The sequence below is a fragment of the Aegilops tauschii genome, chromosome 5 (assembly GCF_002575655.3).
Source record: "Aegilops tauschii subsp. strangulata cultivar AL8/78 chromosome 5, Aet v6.0, whole genome shotgun sequence".
Classification (NCBI taxonomy): Eukaryota; Viridiplantae; Streptophyta; class Magnoliopsida; order Poales; family Poaceae; genus Aegilops; species Aegilops tauschii.
This window is the reverse complement of record NC_053039.3, coordinates 437,874,326-437,895,531: the sequence shown is the minus strand read 5'-3', so window position 1 is coordinate 437,895,531 and position 21,206 is coordinate 437,874,326. Positions and strand designations below refer to the sequence as shown.

General features: G+C 46.4%; 3 protein-coding genes across 3 annotated transcripts; 2 read left to right on the top strand and 1 right to left on the bottom strand.

The window, feature by feature from the left end:
- Positions 1-8,666: 8,666 nt before the first annotated feature.
- Positions 8,667-9,947, bottom strand: LOC109775593 (uncharacterized). The gene is made up of 3 exons (XM_045228180.2): positions 9,839-9,947; positions 9,468-9,646; positions 8,667-9,357 (listed from the first exon to the last, which is right to left on the bottom strand). Exons 2-3 carry the CDS (start codon positions 9,633-9,635, stop codon positions 8,995-8,997), a joined length of 531 nt encoding a protein of 176 aa, XP_045084115.1. The 5' UTR covers positions 9,636-9,646; positions 9,839-9,947; the 3' UTR covers positions 8,667-8,994.
- Positions 9,948-14,235: 4,288 nt separating this feature from the next.
- LOC109740723 (probable E3 ubiquitin-protein ligase ATL44) lies at positions 14,236-15,102 on the top strand. The gene has a single exon (XM_020299775.4). It carries the CDS (start codon positions 14,290-14,292, stop codon positions 14,923-14,925), a length of 636 nt encoding a protein of 211 aa, XP_020155364.2. The 5' UTR covers positions 14,236-14,289; the 3' UTR covers positions 14,926-15,102.
- A 4,759-nt stretch (positions 15,103-19,861) lies between these two features.
- On the top strand, positions 19,862-20,856 carry LOC109740708 (probable E3 ubiquitin-protein ligase ATL44). The gene has a single exon (XM_020299757.4). It carries the CDS (start codon positions 20,070-20,072, stop codon positions 20,706-20,708), a length of 639 nt encoding a protein of 212 aa, XP_020155346.1. The 5' UTR covers positions 19,862-20,069; the 3' UTR covers positions 20,709-20,856.
- The last annotated feature ends 350 nt before the right edge of the window (positions 20,857-21,206 follow it).

Genomic DNA, 21,206 nt, shown 5'->3' with positions numbered 1-21,206 from the left:
CTTGTCCATCACATCATTCTCCTAATGATGTGATCCCGTTATCAACGACATCCAATGTCCATGGTCAGGAAACTGTAACCATCTATTGATCAACGAGCTAGTCAACTAGAGGCTTACTAGGGACATGGTGTTGTCTATGTATCCACACATGTATATGAGTTTCCTATCAATACACTTCTAGCATGGATAATAAACGATTATCATGAACAAGGAAATTTAATAATAACCTATTTATTATTGCCTCTAGGGCATATTTCCAACAGTCTCCCACTTGCACTAGAGTCAATAATCTAGTCCACATCACCATGTGATTAACACTCATAGGTCACATCACCATGTGACCAACATCCAAAGAGTTTACTAGAGTCAACAATCTAGTTCACATCACTATGTGATTAACACTCAATGAGTTCTGGTTTGATCATGTTATGCTTGTGAGAGAGGTTATTAGTCAACGGGTCTGAACCTTTCAGATCCGTGTGTGCTTTACGAATATCTATGTCATCTTGTGGATGCTACCACGCGCTATTTGGAGCCATTTCAAATAACTGCTCTACTATACGAATCCGGTCTACTACTCAGAGTCATCCGGATTAGTGTCAAAGTTCGCATCGACGTAACCCTTTACGACGAACTCCTTTTCACCTCCATAATCGAGAAAATTCCTTAGTCCACTAGATACTAAGGATAAGTTCGACCGCTGTCATGTGATCCATTCCCGGATCACTATTGTACCCCTTGACCAACTCATGGCAAGGCACACTTCATGTGCGGTACACAGCATAGCATACTGTAGAGCCTACGTCTAAAGCATAGGGGACGACCTTCGTCCTTTCTCTCTCTTCTGCTGTGGTCAGGTCTTGAGTCTTACTCAATACTTACACCTTGTAACATAGCCAAGAACTCCTTCTTTGCTGATCTATTTTGAACTCTTTCAAAATCATGTCAAGGTGTGCGTTCTTTGGAAGTATCATCGGGCGTCTTGATCTATCTCTATAGATCTTGATGCCCAATATGTAAGCAGCTTTATCCAGGTCTTCCTTTGAAAAAATTCCTTTCAAACAACCCTTTATGCTTTCCAGAAATTTTACATCATTTCGGATCAACAATCTGTCATTCACATATACTTATCAGAAATGTTGTAGCGCTCCCACTCACTTTATTGTAAATACAAGTTTCTAACAAACTTTGTATAAACCCAAAAACTTTGATCACTCCATCAAAGCGTATATTCTGACTCCGAGATGCTTGCTCTAGTCCATGGAAGGATCGCTGGAGCTAGCATATCTTTTAGCATCCTTAGGATCGACAAAACCTTTCTGATTGTATCACATACAACCTTTCCTTACGGAAACTGGTAAGGAAACTTGTTTTGACATCCATCTGCCAGATTTCATAAATGCAGCTAATGCTAACATGATTCCGACGGACTTAAGCATCGCTACGGATGAGAAAATCTCATCGTAGTCAACTCCTTGAACTTGTGGAAATACTCTTTGCCACAAGTCGAGCTTCATAGACGGTAACATTACCGTCCACGTCCGTCTTCTTCTCAAAGATCCATTTATCTCGGATTTCATGGCTTCTAACCATTTGTCGGAATATGGGCCCACCATCGCTTCTCCATAGCTCGCAGGTTCAGTATTGTCCAACAACATGATATCCCAGACAGGATCACGTACCACTCTGAAGTAGCACGCATCCTCGTCGTCCTACGAGGTTTGGTGGTGACTTGATCCGAAGTTTCATGATCACTATCATAAGCCTCCACTTCAATTGGTATAGGTGCCACAGGAACAACTTCCTGTGCCCTGCTTCACACTAGTTGAAGTGACGGTTCAATAACCTTATCAAGTCTCCACCATCCTCCCACTCAATTCTTTCGAGAGAAACTTTTCCTCGAGAAAGGACTCGTTTCTAGAAGCAATTACTTTTGCTTCCAGATCTGAAATAGGAGGTATACCCAACCGTTTTGGGTATTCTTATGAAGATGTATTTATCCGCTTTGGGTTCGAGCTTATCAGCCTGAAACTTTTTCACATAAGCTTCGCAGCCCCAAACTTTTAAGAAACGACAACTTAGGTTTCTCTAAACGGTGTCGTCTCAACGGAATTGCGTGGTGCCCTTTTTAAAGTGAATGCGGTTGTCTCTAATGCCTAACCCATAAACGATAGTGGTAATTCGATAAGAGACATCATGGTATGCACCATATCCAATAGGGTGCAGTTATGATGTTCGAACACACCATCACACTATGGTGTTCCAGGCGGTATTACTTGTGAAACACTTTCCACAATGTCTTAATTGTGTGCCAAACTCGTAACTCAGATACTCATCTCTATGATCATATCACAGACATTTTATCCTCTTGTCACGACGATCTTCAACTTCACTCTGAAATTACTTGAACCTTTCAATAATTGAGACTTGTGTTTCATCAAGTAAATACACTCAGCATCTACTCAAATCATCCGTGAAGTAAGAACATAACGATATCCACTGCGTGCCTCAGCACTCATTGGACTGCATACATCAAAATGTATTACTTCCAATAAGTTGCTCTTTTGTTCCATCTTACTGAAAACGAGGCCTTTCAGTCATCTTGCCCATGTGGTATGATTTGCATGTCTCAAGTGATTCAAAATCAAGTGAGTCCAAACAATCCATCTGCATGGAGTTTCTTCATGCATATATACCAATAGACATGGTTCGCATGTCTCAATCTTTTCAAAAACGACTGAGTCCAAAGATCCATCTACATGGAGCTTCTTCATGCGTTCTATACCAATATGACTCAAATGGCAGTGCCACAAGTATGTGGTACTATCATTACTATCTTATATCTTTTGGCATGAACACGTGTATCACTACGATCGAGATTCATTTTAGGTGCAAGACCATTGAAGGTATTATTCAAATAAACAGAGTAACCATTATTCTCCTTAAATGAATAACCGTATTGCGATAAACATAATCCAATCATGCTCAACGCAAACACCAAATCTCGATGGTAGAGGGAGCATGCGATGCTTGATCACATCAACCTTGGAAACACTTCCAACACATATCGTCATCTCACCTTTAGCTAGTCTCCGTTTATTCCGCAGCTTTTATTTCGAGTTACTAACATTTAGCAACCGAACCGGTATCTAATACCCTAGTGCTGCTAGGAGTACTAGTAAAGTACACATTCATATAATGTATATCCAATATACTTCTGTCGACCTTGCCTGCCTTCTCATCTACCAAGTATCTAGGGTAGTACTGCTTCAGTGACCGTTCCCCTCATTACAGAAGCACTTAGTCTCGGGTTTGGGTTCAACCTTGGGATTCTTCACTAGAGCATCAACTGATTTGTTGTTTCATGAAGTATCCCTTCTTCCCTTGCCCTTCTAGAAACTAGTGGTTTTACTAACCATCAACAATTGATGCTCCTTCTTGATTTCTACTTTCGCGGTGTCAAACATCGCGAGTTGCTCAAGGATCATCATGTCTATCCCTGATAAGTTATAGTTCATCACGAAGCTCTAATAGCTTGGTGGCAGTGACTATGGAGAACCATCACTATCTCATCTGGAAGATTAACTCCCACTCGATTCAAGCGATTGTGGTACTCAGACAATCTGAGCATATGCTCAACGATTGAGCTTTTCTCCCTTAGTTTGCAGGCTTAAGAAACTTGTCAGAGGTCTCATACCTCTTGACGTGGGCACTAGTCTGAAATCCCAATTTCAGTCTTCGGAACATCTCATATGTTCTGCGACGTTTCAAAAACGTCTTTGGCGCCTCAATTCTAAACCGTTAGCATTATGCACTGAACTATCACGTAGTCATCAAAACGTGTATGTCAGATGTTTGCAACATCCACAGACGACGATCGAGGTTCAGTACACCGAGCGGTGCATTAAGGACATAAGCCTTCTGTGCAGCAATGAGGACAATCCTCAGTTTACGGACCCATTCCGCATAATTGCTACTACCAACTTTCAACTAAATTTTCTCTAGGAACATATCTTAAACAGTAGAACTAAAGCGCAAGCTATGACATAATTTGCAAAGACCATTTGACTATGTTCATGATAATGAAGTTCATCTGATTATAGAACTCCCACTCAGATAGACATCCCTCTAGTCATCTAAGCGATACATGATCCGAGTCAAACTAGGCCGTGTCCGATCATCACGTGAGACGGACTAGTCATCATCGGTGAACATCTCCATGTTGATCGTATCTGCTATACGACTCATGTTCGACCTTTCGGTCTCTTGTGTTCCGAGGCCATGTCTGTACATGCTAGGCTCGTCAAGTCAACCTAAGTGTTTTGCATGTGTTCCGAGGCCATGTCTGTATATGCTAGGCTCGTCAACACCCGTTGTATTCGAACGTTAGAATCTATCACACCCGATCATCACATGGTACTTCGAAACAACGAACCTTCGCAACGGTGCACAGTTAGGGGGAACACTTTCTTGAAATTATTATAAGGGATCATCTTACTTACTACCGTCGTTCTAAGCAAATAAGATGCATAACATGATAAACATCACATGCAATCAAATAGTGACATGATATGGCCAATATCATTTTGCTCCTTTGATCTCCATCTTCGGGGAACCATGATCATCTTTGTCACCGGCATGACACCATGATCTCCATCATTGTGTCTTCATGAAGTTGTCACGCCAACGATTACTTCTACTTCTATGGCTAACGCGCTTAGCAATAAAGTAAAGTAATTTACATGGCGTTATTCAATGACACGCAGGTCATACAAAAAATAAAGACAACTCCTATGGCTCCTGCCGGTTGTCATACTCATCGACATGCAAGTCGTGATTCCTATTACAAGAATATGATCAATCTCATACATCACATATATCATTCATCACATCTTCTGGCCATATCACATCACATAGCACATGCTGCAAAAACAAGTTAGACGTCCTCTAATTGTTGTTGCAAGTTTTTACGTGGCTTGTATAGGTTTCTAGCAAGAACGTTTCTTACCTACGTAAAACCACAACGTGATATGCCAATTTCTATTTACCCTTCATAAGGACCCTTTTCATCGAATCCGATCCGACTAAAGTGGGAGAGACAGACACCCGCTAGCCACCTTATGCAACTAGTACATGTCAGTCGGTGGAACCTGTCTCACGTAAGAGTACGTGTAAGGTCGGTCCGGGCCGCTTCATCCCACGATGCCGCCGAATCAAGATAAGACTAGTAACGGCAAGTAAATTGACAAAATCGACGCCCACAACTACTTTGTGTTCTACTCGTGCATAGAAACTATGCATAGACCTAGCTCATGATGCCACTGTTGGTGAACGTAGCAGAAATTCAAAATTTTCTACGCATCACCAAGATCAATCTATGGAGTACTCTAGCAACGAAGGGAAGGGGAGTGCATCTACATACCCTTGTAGATCGCGATGCGGAAGCGTTGCAAGAACGCGGATGAGGGAGTCGTACTCGTAGCGATTCAGATCGCGGTTGATTCCGATCTAAGCACCGAAGAACGGTGCCTCCGCGTTCAACACACGTGCAGCCCGGTGACGTCTCCCACGCCTTGATCCAGCAAGGAGAGAGGGAGAGGTTGGGGAAGACTCCGTCCAGCAGCAGCACGGCGGCGTGGTGGTGGTGGAGGAGCGTGGCAATCCCGCAGGGCTTCGCCAAGCACCACGGGAGAGGAGGAGGAGGGAGATGGGTAGGGCTGCGCCGAAAGAGAGACGTTCTCATGTCTTGGGCAGCCCCAAACCTCAACTATATATAGGGGGGAGGGGGCTGCGCCCCCTCTAGGGTTTCTACCCCAAGGGCTGGCGGCCAGCCCTAGATCCCATCAAGGGGGGCGGCCAAGGGGAGGAGAGGGGGGGGGGCGCCCCACTAGATGGGCCCTAAGGCCCATCTGGACCAGGGGTTTGCCCCCTCCCACTCTCCCATGCGCCTTGGGCCTTGGTGGGGGGGGGGCGCACCAGCCCACCTGGGGCTGGTCCCCTCCCACACTTGGCCCACGCAGCCTTCTAGGGCTGGTGGCCCCACTTGGTGGACCCCCGGGACCCTCCCGGTGGTCCCGGTACATTACCGATAACACCCGAAACTTTTCCGGTGACCAAAACAGGACTTCCCATATATAAATCTTTACCTCCGGACCATTCCGGAACTCCTCGTGACGTCCGGGATCTCATCCGGGACTCCGAACAACATTCGGTAACCACGTACATACTTTCCCTATAACCCTAGCGTCATCGAACCTTAAGTGTGTAGACCCTACGGGTTCGGGAACCATGCAGACATGACCGAGACGTTCTCCGGTCAATAACCAACAGCGGGATCTGGATACCCATGTTGGCTCCCACATGTTCCACGATGATCTCATCGGATGAACCACGATGTCGGGGATTCAATCAATCCCGTATGCAATTCCCTTTGTCTATCGATATGTTACTTGCCCGAGATTCGATCGTCGGTATCCCTATACCTTGTTCAATCTCGTTACCGGCAAGTCTCTTTACTCGTTCCGTAACTCACATCATCCCGTGATCAACTCCTTGGTCACATTGTGCACATTATGATGATGTCCTACCGAGTGGGCCCAGAGATACCTCTCCGTTTACACGGAGTGACAAATCCCAGTCTCGATTCGTGCCAACCCAACAGACACTTTCGGAGATACCTGTAGTGCACCTTTATAGCCACCCAGTTACGTTGTGACGTTTGGTACACCCAAAGCATTCCTACGGTATCCGGGAGTTGCACAATCTCATGGTCTAAGGAAATGATACTTGACATTAGAAAAGCTCTGAGCAAACGAACTACACGATCTTGTGCTAGGCTTAGGATTGGGTCTTGTCCATCACATCATTCTCCTAATGATGTGATCCCGTTATCAACGACATCCAATGTCCATGGTCAGGAAACCGTAACCATCTATTGATCAACGAGCTAGTCAACTAGAGGCTTACTAGGGACATGGTGTTGTCTATGTATCCACATATGTATCTGAGTTTCCTATCAATACACTTCTAGCATGGATAATAAACGATTATCATGAACAAGGAAATATAATAATAACCTATTTATTATTGCCTCTAGGGCATATTTCCAACATAAGTGCCGTCCTTTTGGATCGACGCGTTGAAGTTGCTCTTACTTTGCAGGAGGGCATTCCAAGCTATGGTCACACGGGTCAGGACATGGGTCACTCAATCTCAGCTGAGAGCATCCACCCGCACGCAGCCCAGCCTCTGGAGGATACGCTAGCGGTTGCCGGAATGAATGAAAACCAATTTTTAGCACCAGAACAACACGTGTACTAGCGCGTTGGAGTTGTGTACTAACTAGTCAACCTAGATGCCACGTTACACAAAACCACCCTGGAACCCTCCAAGCATCTTTGGGGGTAAACTGAATGGTGTTGAAAGTTTAGGGTTGTGTACTAACTGGTTTTGAAGTTGGGAGTTGCAACTTAAATTAGGGCATGAGTTCAAGATTAAATTAACTTCTCTCTTGATCAAACCATATCTACTCCTATAAAAAGCTGAGTTGGTGATGATGGTGTGGCTGCCATTATTCATTTACAACCGTTCTATTTACATCCAACGCATCTGAGACAAACTATGCCAGTTTTGCAAAAAGACCCGCGCACTTCACTCCTCGTTTGTAGATAACCCCCCGCCTCTCACCTCATCTAGCCATCTCATGAAAAAATAAGAAGGATCTGGAGAGGCCGCCGCTCTTGGTGTCGTCTGCCCCCAACGCCTTCATGCCTTCGCTTAGGCCACATTGCCGACCACCCCCACGACCCCCTCCTCCTCGCCATCTCCTCTGCCCCCTTCCAAGTCATCCTGAGTTACATTCATGGCTGTCTAGAAAAAATAAACAAAATCGATACTCAATTTTTTTTTTGAAGATCATTTTTTGCAAAGCACAAAAAGTGTTATTTCTTCATGAAGTTTTGGATGCAGGTTGCACACTTGAACGCTTTTGTTTGCAAAAGATATTATTATTTTTTATCTATTTTCCCTACATTTACTATTCACCCGGATGATTGTGAGCTCTAGAGAAGAATGAATATTCGAAGAAACCTATCGATAATTGTTAAACATGAAATGACCCGGATCAATGCATTTCGATGTTGTATGCAGCGCATGGGCATCTTACTAGTATTCAATAAAGTTCAATTATATCTTCCGGAAACCCCAGTAGTTTCAGGTGTTCCGGTAGGTGTAAGTTGTGGAACAATTCCACAACTCTTTAGATGGTTGCTTAACTCGTGACTCAAATATTCAACTCGGTGATCAGACCCAAAAAACATAATTTTCAAATGTTCAAGGAGGATTGTTGCGTCTAGGCGCGGTGAAACCGCTCATACAAGTAAGTCAAGTTTCACTATCGGGGTGTGGATATTCCAAACGAAAAATGGGCATGCATCAAAAAGGACCTTAGTTTGCAGGAGGGCATTCCAAGCTATGGTCACATGGGTCGGGACAGGGGTCACTCAATCTCAGCCGAGAGCACCGGCACGCAGCCCAGCCTAGAGGATACGTTAGCGGTTGCCGGAATGAATGAAAATCAATTTTTAACACCAGAACAACATGTGCGCATGGAATTACACACTGCAACGATTTCAGCAGCATCAAATTACACTGCAACATCAATTTAAGCATATATATATATACCTCATGTCTGACGATCACATAGAGAAAAGCCGGAATTAATACATCAAACATAACCACACAATCCACCCAGTCTAATTATATAGCCAGCATATATAGCCCAAATGGAGAAATTAACTACAGATAGTAAGTGTTTCCCATTAACACTACACCAGGTACTAGCTAGATTCACGAATACTACGGCACTACTCCATCAATCGTCACAGTAGAGTTAATGCATAATCTACGTTATTCCCTAGAATTACGTTCTCACAGATCGGTACCTCATGAGCTGATCCACGAACATGATCAGTTGCAGCTAGCTGAAGTCACAGGCTAGGCTACGCACTGCTTGCGCCGCCCCATCACCTCCAGGAGGAGGGCCACGCAGCTCAGGAGGTCGCACACCACCATGAAGCAGATGATCACGGTGTAGTAGATCCTGCCGGACATGTGTCCTGGGTCGGCGGCGAGGAGGATCCAGACTAAACTGGCGTACATGCAATGGAAGAGGATGGTGACCGCGAGCGCGAGGTAGGCGAGGGCACGGCGGGCCCAGCGACGGCGGCGTGGGAGCAGCAGCGCCGGCGCGGCCGCGGCCGCCTGGGATGTGGCGCAGCACAGCATCCCGATGAAGAGGGCGATTAGCCTGGCTTTCGCCGCGTCCGTCAGCTGGATGCACGGCAGAATGAAGGAGGACTGCAGAGGAAGAGGAACACCATACCAGCTTGGCGCATGATGGATCGGTGGCATGGCAATAATGTCAAGCAAAAGCATCCGAGTTCCGAGGGGCACGGGTAGGTAGGTACCTGGCTGCACGAGACATGGAGGTAGGCGGCTATGTATCCGCTTGCTGCGCCGCAGACGATGCTGAAGGCGTTGATGAGAGCCCATGCGCAGACCAGTGGGACGTCATCCCGGATCTCCTTTTTGGCCTCGCTCGGAGGCAGCAGATGATGAGGCGTCGTGCCGTCCATGGAGATCCAAGCTACTAGGTAGGAGTAGGACGAGATCAGCAACAATTAACGTATGGTTATGGTTAGTTCCTCTTCTCTAATTTCATGTCCCTATTCGACATGAAAGAAGAAGAAGAAGAAGAAGAAGAAGAAGAAGAAGAAGAAGAAGAAAGAAGAAGACGAAGAAGACATTAGCAAGATGGCCAGAGATGGAGGGGACTCACCGTCACGTCACGCTGGTCGGATGCAAGGGAGTTTCTTCCTAGCTTGTTAGCTTGGTGTGCTTCCCTCTCAAGGTGCTCGAGCTGCAACTACAGAGCTAGCTAGTGGTGGAGGGGGGGAGTTTAAGTTTGTTGTTTTGAGACAAAGGGGGGGGGGGGGGGGGGGGGGGGAGTTTAAGTGGCCGAGGGCACCGCACCAGCGAAAGAGAGAGGCAAAGCAACGTGGGGCCGCCCCAAAACCCACTGCGTGTCGAGCGGCCGCAGCCTGACCTGCACACACACACACACACACACACAGTCTGGTGCGGCATGTAAGCAGGGAAGCATGTGACGGTCTCGGGAAGTTGCCCCTATACCCTCTTTGGCAATGCAGTGCCACGCCTAATATCTTTGCAGGTGTGCAAAAACGTGAATGAATTCAGCACGCGCACATGCATGCATGCACCACACTCCAACGACTGGCCGTGGCTCATCCACATTTCGATCAGCTAGCTAGCTAGCACGATGATTTGACTGGATTTTTTGGTTTTTGACACTCGGATAGCCAGCGATTAGGTCTTTGAGGAGCCCATTCATCAACTTATGCTCGACCAAATATCTACACACGGTTCAACTGGACCCTTTTCAAAAGAAGGAAAAACACCATTGATGACATGCATCTACCAAAGCATAAAAGCACCCATACCCTCTTTGGCAATGCAGCGGGATGCCTAATTTCTTTGCAGATGCGCAGAACTGTGAATGAATACATGACCATGCAAATGCTTAATTGCTTTGCAGTGAATGGTCTCTCACCACGCGCACACATGCACATGCCTACATGCATGGCATATACCACTTCCTAGCAGCCAGCTCTTTTAATTTGATGCACGATCAGTTTCAACTGGGATAGCTTCATCGTTGGTGAGATTCAATTGTTCATGACACAACGAAAATTTTCTATAACTCACACACGACGAAGTCAAAATCTTTGTAAGCTATTTACTGGCAGCTTATGACAGAAATTCTGACCTGATGAGGTCCTTAAACAATGTATAAATCTCTACGTGAGTAATACAAGTAATTTCCTGTAAAAAGTTCCAAATAGTATGATTTCTAGTAGGATACTGCATACACATGTAATAACCCCGGTTCATGCACAGTGCACCAGCCACACCACTCCAATTACTCGAGGTGGTCGTCCACTTTTTGAGCAGCTAGCTAGTACAATAATTTGACTGAACTGTTTAGTTTATTTAATTATTCTTATGGTTGGATGTCGTCGGCGGGTACAACCTCAACTTTCGAGTTCCATTGTTGACGGATCGATCTCATGATCTAGCTTGACACTTGTCAAAAGAAAGAAAAACACAATTGGCGACATGCATCTATCAAGACATAAAGTGGCGAGGAATTGTTGTCCCCATTCTTTTCAAATGCCGCCTCTCCATTCGCATCTGGGGCGTGATTCGTGAGTACATAGGCATCATTCATATGTGCATTGATGCATGGGCGAATTTCAACTTGTTCAAGGATTGATTGTATCACATCATTCAATGTTCCCGGTGGTGAGATTGGGAGGTGGTTTACGACGAAACGCCACCCTGTCTGCTGCGATGTATGGGGAACAGTAAGAGATGCAAAGAGATGGAGCAATGGGCTTTTGTCGGGCTTCTTTTTATCGGTTAGTACACTTGCCCTTCGGTTACGGAAGACCAAAGAGGCCTCTTCGGTTTCCAGAGAGCCGAATCACACGGTTTTTTTTTTTTGTAAAAGAATGAGGACATGGTGAGCTGCACGATCAAAATAATTAAGAGTAATTGATGATGTGGCAATGCTACTAAGGTGGATAGGCTGCATGTCAAGAGAAATACGATAGTGGAGATGAGCTATTTAGGTATTATAGATAAGTCTAAGTTAGGCGTCAATCAAATTCTTCTATGATGCTCAATCAAATGATCTTCTAGTACTTTGTAAGTTCAAGACCTAAATAATGGAATGAACACTGTCGTGAGATCTGCTTCTGGATCACCAAGACAAGGAAAAAGAGAGAGTCCCATTCTACATGTCAACACTGGCAACAATAAATTTCTAGTAAAATAAAAGGCCATCGACTTTATAAGTTGCGAGGGTTCAAGTGACTCATCCCGACAAAAGCGGAGTCTTAAATCGAGAAAGTGTCTTTTCCACCAGAACATGGATCTGCTTTCCGACGACTATTCCGTTCACAAATTCCTAGAGCTCAGTCTCCAGACACCCATTTTGTGCGCCCATGTTTACGTGTGAAAAACATAGGATTAGGTGCATGCGTGCATATCACAAGTGTCAACAAACGAAGGTATTTTCTTCCATAAAGTAAACTTATTGGATTTATTCATTTGAAAAAAAACAATCAAGACCTATAAATGTGATAGAATCCTCTATATCCAATGAATTTTTTCTTGTAAAAAGATACTAGAGAGAAAGGCTCGATCGAATCTTTGAAAGTAGGAAAAGGAGAAATTTCGCCAACCATGTATCTTGAACTCGAAGCATGAATCTATCATCTATAGAACAATTTGATCAAAAAATAAGGTTTTTTTGAAATGCCAATGGTGGTTTGTGCTTGAGGTCACAATTGGTATAACTAGAAAAATCTTAGAAAGAGTAAATGCTATATACGTGATAACGGGAAGCGAATCATGGTGCTATACAAGATTATAAGAAGACCAGTGCAAACAAATAGTTGGAGATCAGGTTTATTCCTTCGAAGGATCAGCTTGCAGATGGCTTCACTAAAGCATTGCCTACCAGAAGCTTTGAAGAGTTTCGGTATAATCTCAACCTAGTAGAGTTGTGATTAAGGGGGAGTGTTGAATATCTTGTGTACGTATCAAATGTAGGGAGTAGATAGAATATCTTTTCTTTTTAAGTTTTGTTTCATCTCTATCCATATGTCCCCTGTAATTCTGTTCGGCTGGCTATCTCCACCGAACCCTCCTGTAAACCTACGATTGCTACATCGGTCGCTACATCAATAAATACCAGCGGGCTTTTGTGTAAGAGGGATGAGACGCTTCATACAACTTCCACGAGTACTTTAGGTCACAGCTGATATATCATAAAGGAGTTATAACTAGAACAACTTAGACAGAATAAATGCTATATAGACCTGAAAGCAAAGCGTGGTGCTAACATGTAAGGGACCAAAAACCGATTTTGAAATATGTCTTTATAAATTTATCTCACGTGCAACGAAAAGAATGAACAGTTCATCCGACATTTGATTTGATCCATGATCGGTGCTTGATCTTCTAGTATTTAACAATTTCAAGACCTAAATGAAGGAATGAAAACAATCGCGAGATTTGCTTGTACGCCACCCAGACAAGTACAAAGAGAGAGTCTCATTCTACGTGTCAATGCCGGCGAGAATGAAATTTCTAGTAAAATCTGTCGACTTTATAAGCCGGGGCGAGGATTCGAGTCCCGGCCCTCGCCCCCTTGGAAGCGAAAACAAAAATGAACTAGCTTTCCAGTGACCATTTCGGTCCGTTGCGAAACTTAATTCCTATGAGTTACACACTTGGATATTAATAAGACCGTTCACAATTTCTTGAAGCTCGCTCTCGCTGACGCACACACATTTTCGCGCTCATGTTTAGCATGCCAAATTCGCTTGTAGCCCGATTCGCCATCATGTACGAACACCTACACAGCTTCAAGAAATTGCTTCGTCATGCTGTACGTCACGCTAGTACTACCAAAATACCATTCCCAAGGCCCAAGGCCCAGGGCTTACGTAGCCCTCGCATTCCCCTCGTGCGCCGTCCGCAGATATTTGAAACCAAAATACCACTCCCAGTCCCAAGGCAGCGCGCGTGCATGCGCCGCGCCCGAACGAAACGACGGTCTCGTACGCCTCCTCCCCCAACCGATATGATGGATCTCCCCACCGTCCCCGGGCACCACCGCACCGCACCGCGCTGGGACGCAACGAAACTACTTCATTCCTTCATGGATGCGATACATGCACGATGCCTAATCCAACAGCTTTGTGCACTTTGGTCTGATGCATGGATGGTGGGATATGCAGTGTCGTCGATGTATCGTGCGTGAAATGTCGTCCGTGTAGCAACGCTCGGGACGCAAACTGCCACGCACGCTCTAGCTGTGCGTGCGCCGCCGTCTCCTGCCACACCCCGAACGCAGCTGGCCGCCGTTTCTGGTTGGGCGGCACGGACCGACGGACGGACCCCGCGTCGCGCCGCACGGATATGCACGCGGAGCGCTGTCTCTCACCACCGGCTGCATGCACCCATTCACGCACGCGTACGTACAGCTAGCCACCCCACATCCCCTACCAATCACTTGCCATAAAAGCACGCGTCGGCCTCACGCGCCTCCCCACACCAACCTGGTACTACTCCCGGCCTACCCTAGACTCGAGGGAGCCGCTAGCCAGCCCGATCGCCAGTTACTATCGCCGATTCGCCATGCAAAGACCTTGCGGCGGGTGCTGGGCCACTCGCCGCCTCCTGACCGCGCCCCCGCCGGCGGCGGTGTCGCCTGACCAGTCCATGGACGCGCAGCAGGCGCACCTGGCGAGGGTGCTCAGCATCACCACCACCGTGCTCTTCGTCGCCAGCGTCTCCTACATCGCCCTCAGCACGCTCTACGCCTGCCTCCGCGCCGCCCGCCAGGAAGAGCCCGGCGGGGCCGACGCCGACGGCCCGGCGCCGCCGCGGGAGGCGACCAAGCGCGCGCTCGAGGCGATCCCCGTGCGGGTGGTCGTCCTGCTGGACCATCCGCGCGACGGCGGCTGCCCCGAGGCGGTCGTGGCGGACGAGGGAGTGGGCGCGGACGCCGACGCCTGCGCCGTGTGCCTGGCGGAGTACGCGGCCGGGGACGAGGTGCGCGTGCTCCCGGCGTGCCGCCACGGCTTCCACCGGGAGTGCGTCGACCGCTGGCTGCTCACGCGCGCGCCCACCTGCCCCGTCTGCCGCGCCCCGGTCGCCGCGCACCTCGACGGCGCCGACGCCAAGGAGGAGAACTCCCCGACCTCGACCAGGCACGCCGGTTACTTTGGTGATTTCGCCGCCTGGTCCATTGGGCTCCCGGCGCCGATATGACGAAACCGTCAGCGTCCATCAGCTTGTGGATCGGAGACGCATGGTAGCGACCAATCAGGAAGGTTCAGCTAGTCGTAATCCGGTAGTGTGTCTAAATTAATTTTGATGCCTCAAACATTTGTTGATCGATGCCAGTTGTGATCCTCAGATTAATAACGACAGACCACATAGATGAAATTTCGATTTTTTTTCATACTATCCATAAGTCAATTTTCTGGCCATGCATGATCTACAAAATGCATGAGGAATGGACATCTATATACGTCGTTTGTGTCCATTTTGATGTTGTTCTGCCAAACAATGGCTTTCTTGCAAATACCCTTTTGAAGTGCCGGATCTAGTAAAGGGGGATTGAATTGTGCTTGAAGAATGACATAAAACAAATCTTTTATATATATGAAACATGTTGCATAGATCATGTGTAACCGGACCAAAAAAGAAGGATTGTTGTTTTCCATACCATGGATCGCACAACGCGCGTTGTGTTCCACTATCATAGCGATAACGGAACAATAGCCCGCCTTCTAATAAGGAAGTTTAAGATGAGCTAAAGCCCATATTTGTTGTCTACCACCAAAAGAGGAAAGCTAATAAGTACTTGATTGTTTTCTCTTTGGAGTCACTGCTAAAATGTGACAAACTAGAAGTCTAGAAGTAGCAAATTTTGCGCGCATGCTTGATCCACAATACCTAATGGAACTTGGTAACCATGCATTCATTTGTGTCCATTTTGATGTTGTTCCCAAGAATTGACCACTCGCAACAATCCTCTCGAGGTGCAAGGTCAAAAGGGATTGAATTGTGCATTAAACAATCATACAAAAAAAACCTGCAAAAAAACAATTATACAAAACAATTGGGCAACGTGTTGCATAGATCATGTGTAATGTTACCGAACATAAGGATTTTAGTTTTTCATACCACCGTACAACGCGCGTCGGGTTCCACTATCATAGCTATAAAGGAACATAGGTCAGCTTCCAATTAGGAAGTTTCAGCTGAGCCAAAGCCTATTTTTTGTCTACCACCAAAAGAGGACGTCGAATGAGTACTTATCTGTTTTCTCTTTGGAGTCACTACTAACATGTGACAAAGCAGTCCCCATAAAAAAAACATGTGACAAAGCAGAAGCAGACCAGATATACAAAATTTTGAATTTTTTAATAGTCTCAACAAATTTTGTGGGCATGCTTGATCCACAATATCTAATGGAACTTGGTAACATGCATTCATTTGTGTCCATTTTGTTGTTGTTCCCAAGAATTGACCACCCACAACAATCCTCTCAAGGTGCAAGGTCAAAAGGGATTGAATTGTGCATTAAACAATCATACAAAACCCCCCGCAAAAAAAACAATTATACAAAACAATCGGGCAACGTGTTGCATAGATCATGTGTAACGGAGCCGAAAATAAGGATTGTACGTAGTTTTTCATACCACCGTACAATGCACGTCAGGTTCCACTATCATAGCTATAAAGGAACATAGGTCAGCTTCCAATTAGGAAGTTTCAGTTGAGCTAAAGCCTATTTTTTGTCTACCACCAAAAGAGGACGCCAAATGAGTACTTATATGTTTTCTCTTTGGAGTCACTACTAACATGTGACAAAGCAGTCCCCATAAAAAACATGTGACAAAGCAGAAGCAGACCAGATATACAAAATTTTGAATTTTTTAATAGTCTCAACAAATTTTGTGGGCATGCTTGATCCACAATATCTAATGGAACTTGGTAACATGCATTCATTTGTGTCCATTTTGTTGTTGTTCCCAAGAATTGACCACCCACAACAATCCTCTCAAGGTGCAAGGTCAAAAGGGATTGAATTGTGCATTAAACAATCATACAAAACCCCCCGCAAAAAAAACAATTATACAAAACAATCGGGCAACGTGTTGCATAGATCATGTGTAACGGAGCCGAAAATAAGGATTGTACGTAGTTTTTCATACCACCGTACAATGCACGTCAGGTTCCACTATCATAGCTATAAAGGAACATAGGTCAGCTTCCAATTAGGAAGTTTCAGTTGAGCTAAAGCCTATTTTTTGTCTACCACCAAAAGAGGACGCCAAATGAGTACTTATATGTTTTCTCTTTGGAGTCACTACTAACATGTGACAAAGCAGTCCCCATAAAAAACATGTGACAAAGCAGAAGCAGACCAGATATACAAAGTTTTGGATTTCTTTAATTGTCTCAGCAAATTTTGTGGGCATGCTTGATCCACAAGACCTAATGGAACTTGGTAACAATGCATACGTTTGTGTCCATTTTTATGTTGTTCCCAATAATTACTCACCTGCAAAATCCTCTCGAGGTGCAAGGTCAAAAGAGAGTGAATTGTGTGTTATAAAAAAGTATACAAAACAATTGGGCAACATGTTACATAGATCACGTGTAACCGAACCCGAAAATAGGGATTGCAGTTTTTCATACCACCGCATAACAGGCGTCGGGTTCCACTATCATAGCGATAGAAGAAAAATAGCTCGCCTTCCAATTAGGAAGTTTCAGCAAAGCTAAACCCTTGACAGTTTTCCACCAAAAGAGGAAGGCAAATAAGTTCTTGACAGTTTTCTTTTCTTCAGCAATCATTTCTCAAATATACCTCATTTGTTATATGTATAGTAGTAACAAAGGTACAACAACTATCTATGAAGAATGCTCCCTTCTAGCTCACAGTTTTAATTCTGTAATTTTCATCATTGTCCTAGGGCGGCCAATGTGGCGGCGGATGTATTGGCTAGGAGCCAGGAGCCTCTCGAACAATTTCTTGAAAGTCGGAGCCTCCAGCTTTCCTAGTAGATATCTTATCAAATGACGTATCTCTTTTTTCGTATAAAATATAAACCGGCCGGCATTCCATAAAAAAGGTAATTTGTTTAATCTTTGTCTCAGAGGAGGACTGACACGTTATATATATATATATATATATATATATATATATATATATATATATATATATATATATATATATATATATATATATATATATATCTCGTTTTGGTCTTACTGGTGAAAGTCCAAGCCCTTCGTGCAACGCTCTTCCTCGTGTCGACGTGCTCCATCGTTATGAGATGTCAATCCACTTTGGTCTCGTCACCACTCCATCATGACCTTACATTAGGTCCAAGATTCTTATGAGGTAGGGAGATGACCAAAATACACCTTGTAAGATACTCGAAATGTCAAAATAATCTCTCTCCCTCAACCGACATGTAATTGATCATATCTATTAACCAAACTAGTGGATTTACATACAAAATATGTTGAGCACATATGCTCTTCATAGTTTGTATGGTACACTAATATGAAGTAAAATTCCACATTTTTTTCCTTTACCTCAACAAACTCATATTTTTCACTTCCATTTCAAACACCTTATATTATTTTTTTAGAAATATGGGGTTCTAGCATCAACACTACCCCATATATGAGAGATATGTGAATGGTGACAATTATTGAGAGTTTTGGTTAAGTATTCACAATGATTAAATGAAAGTGGACATGCTATAAAAAGTTGAAGCAATGCACAACCTACGTCCCATGAGTAAAGGCCAACGCACCTAAATCTGGCCCAACGACCATCTGAGCTAGACTTGGTTGTTGTATCACTTTAAGAATTTCTATTATTTGTCCTTCATTCTGCACAAAAGATTCTTTTTTCAAACGAACTGACATTGACATTGAAGCGGACGAACGGGCGGCCGGACCGGTCAAAACCTGAACCGATAAGCTCACGGGTTTGATCGCCGCTCCCATTTCTAAAACTATGGCTCAGTCGATGTTGAAGAGCTTTGATCCAATGTTGAGATCCTACCGTGTAACATTCTCCATTTTTCAAGCTATGAGAACTACTTTCCTTTTAAGTTAGAATTTACTCAATTTTATGGGATTTTCACGGGCAAAATCCAGCTGGAACCATTTAGGTTACAATAAGGAAATGGAGATATACACGAGTTCTTTTTCTTAAGTATGAACCTACTCCTACCTACCGCACCCTTCATTATCCCTCCGGCGGCCACCCACGTGTTTCACACTTTTCCCTTTGCAATGTTAACCATCCCACCACACCATCATCTTTCCCACGCACACACTAGAGTGCTCACCTCGCTTGCTCCGCCATGGTCGACCACCCTCGCTCCCCTGCGTGTATCTCCAGCCGATGCCTACGTCGAAGCAACGTTGCTGCTGGAGGCTGGCCGACGCGATGATGTTGCAAAGCGGGCTCATCATGGCCGACCACCTTTGCTCCCCTGCATGTATCTCTAGCCGATGCAGCGATGCCCATTGCGAAGCAATGCTGTTGCTACAGTCCGGCTGACGTGACAATAATGCAAAGAGGGGCTTGTCGGCGCTAGACCGGCTATCACGCGACTGCAGGGACACTGGTAGTAGATTGTGATGTTGATATTGTGACCATAACATCGGTGATGTTGTGACCGCAACGCCGATGATATGGTGTTCCATGATGTTGCATAGGCTGAGTAGAGGGGGGGAGGGGGGTGTTCATGGCAGCGGGGCAATAGCTATTGCTGTGGCGGTCGGCGTGCACCACACTCCGCGCAACTCTGTCGGTATGGAGACCAATACAATTTGGGGATTTGTTGCGCTTGCAACATGTGCCTTGTTGCGAAGCTAACACGACACAACCAGACGAGCACAACATTGACTCATGTTGCAAATGAGCGGTTGGCTGTCATGTTGCGAACGCACGGTCGGCTGATCAGTTTGCTGTTCGCGCGCAGATCCAATGGTTCTCGAGGCGGCCGATTAGATGTGAGCTTCAGCCGGCCGATACGTAGGGTCTATTACCTGTGGTGGAAAGGAGTTAGCCCGGCTGAAAATTGCCACGCTCTAGCTGTGCGCGCAGCACCGCCTCAAAGTCAGCCGGCTGGCTGGCTGGATCGATCGACCCACCGTTGAGCGGCAGAAACGGACGGGCAGACACAGGCCCCGGCGCCTCGCGCCGCGCGGAGAAGCGGGGCGGCTACGCTATGAAGCTTCCCTCCACCTTCCGTTTCTCTCGCCCGGATGCCCGCGCGAAGATATCTTGCTAGCTACCACCCCCGCCTTAAAACCACAGGTCGAGCTCACACGCCTTCTTCACGCAGCACAACCTAGAACTCTAGTTCACCATGCAGCAACCACGCGGTGGCTGCTGGGCCGCTCGCCGCCTCCTGGCCGCGCCGGCGCCCCCGCCGGATCCCGCCCATCCGATGGACGCGCAGCCGATGGCGCGCCTCGAGACGGTGTTCAGCGGCACCACCATCGTGCTCTTCGTCGCCACCGTCTCCTACGTCGTCTTCAGCGCGGTCTACGCCTGCATCCGCGCCACCCGCTACGACGCCCGCCAACAAGGACACGGCTGGGTCGATGGCGACGGCCTGGGAGCGGCGGCGCCGCGGGAGGAGACCAAGCGCGCGCTCGAGACGATCCCCGTGCGGGTGGTCGTCCTGCAGCAGCAGCAGCAGCCCGGCGATGTCATCGGAGGCCGGAAGAAGGAGGAGGACGCCGACGCGGACGCCGGCGACTGCGCGGTGTGCCTGGCGGAGTACGCGGCCGGGGACGAGGTGCGGGTGCTCCCGGCGTGCCGCCACGGGTTCCACCGGGAGTGCGTCGACCGCTGGCTGCTCACGCGCGCGCCCACCTGCCCTGTCTGCCGCGCCACGGTCGGTGCTCACGTCGAGGGCGCCGACGCCAAGGAGGACTACGCGGCCGGACACCGCGGTGTCATTGGTCTCGCCGCCGGGTCCCATGCGCTTCCGGAGCCTTGAGTGTGGATCGGCAGATGGCGGTCACGGTTCACCATAGCTTTAGTTTAGCTGAACTTTGATGTCTCAAACAGGTTGTTGTTTTCAGTAATCACCCATCTTATAATAACTAATAAGGATAGCGCGTTTGCTATTTGCAAGTTGCTTGAAATTCAGTGGTGTGTAAGTAGATTTTCCAGAGAAGAACATGAGGGCAATGGCACACCCCGAGCTCCGTGGCGGAGACGGGGAGTCTTGTCGGGACCTCGCCTTGGACGGAGACGACACAACTGTCCATGGCGTTGCCCGGCGAGGACGATGATTCTACAGCAAAGCGGATTGACCCATGAAAGATGCAAAACAATCGAGCAATTTGATCAAATATCATGTGTAACCGAACCGAAAATAAGGATTGCGGTTTCATACCATTATAGCGGTAGGGTTCCACTATCATAGAGATACCGGACAATAGTCCACCTTCTAATAAGGAAGGTTCACTCGAGGTAAAGCTTTCTTTGCTAT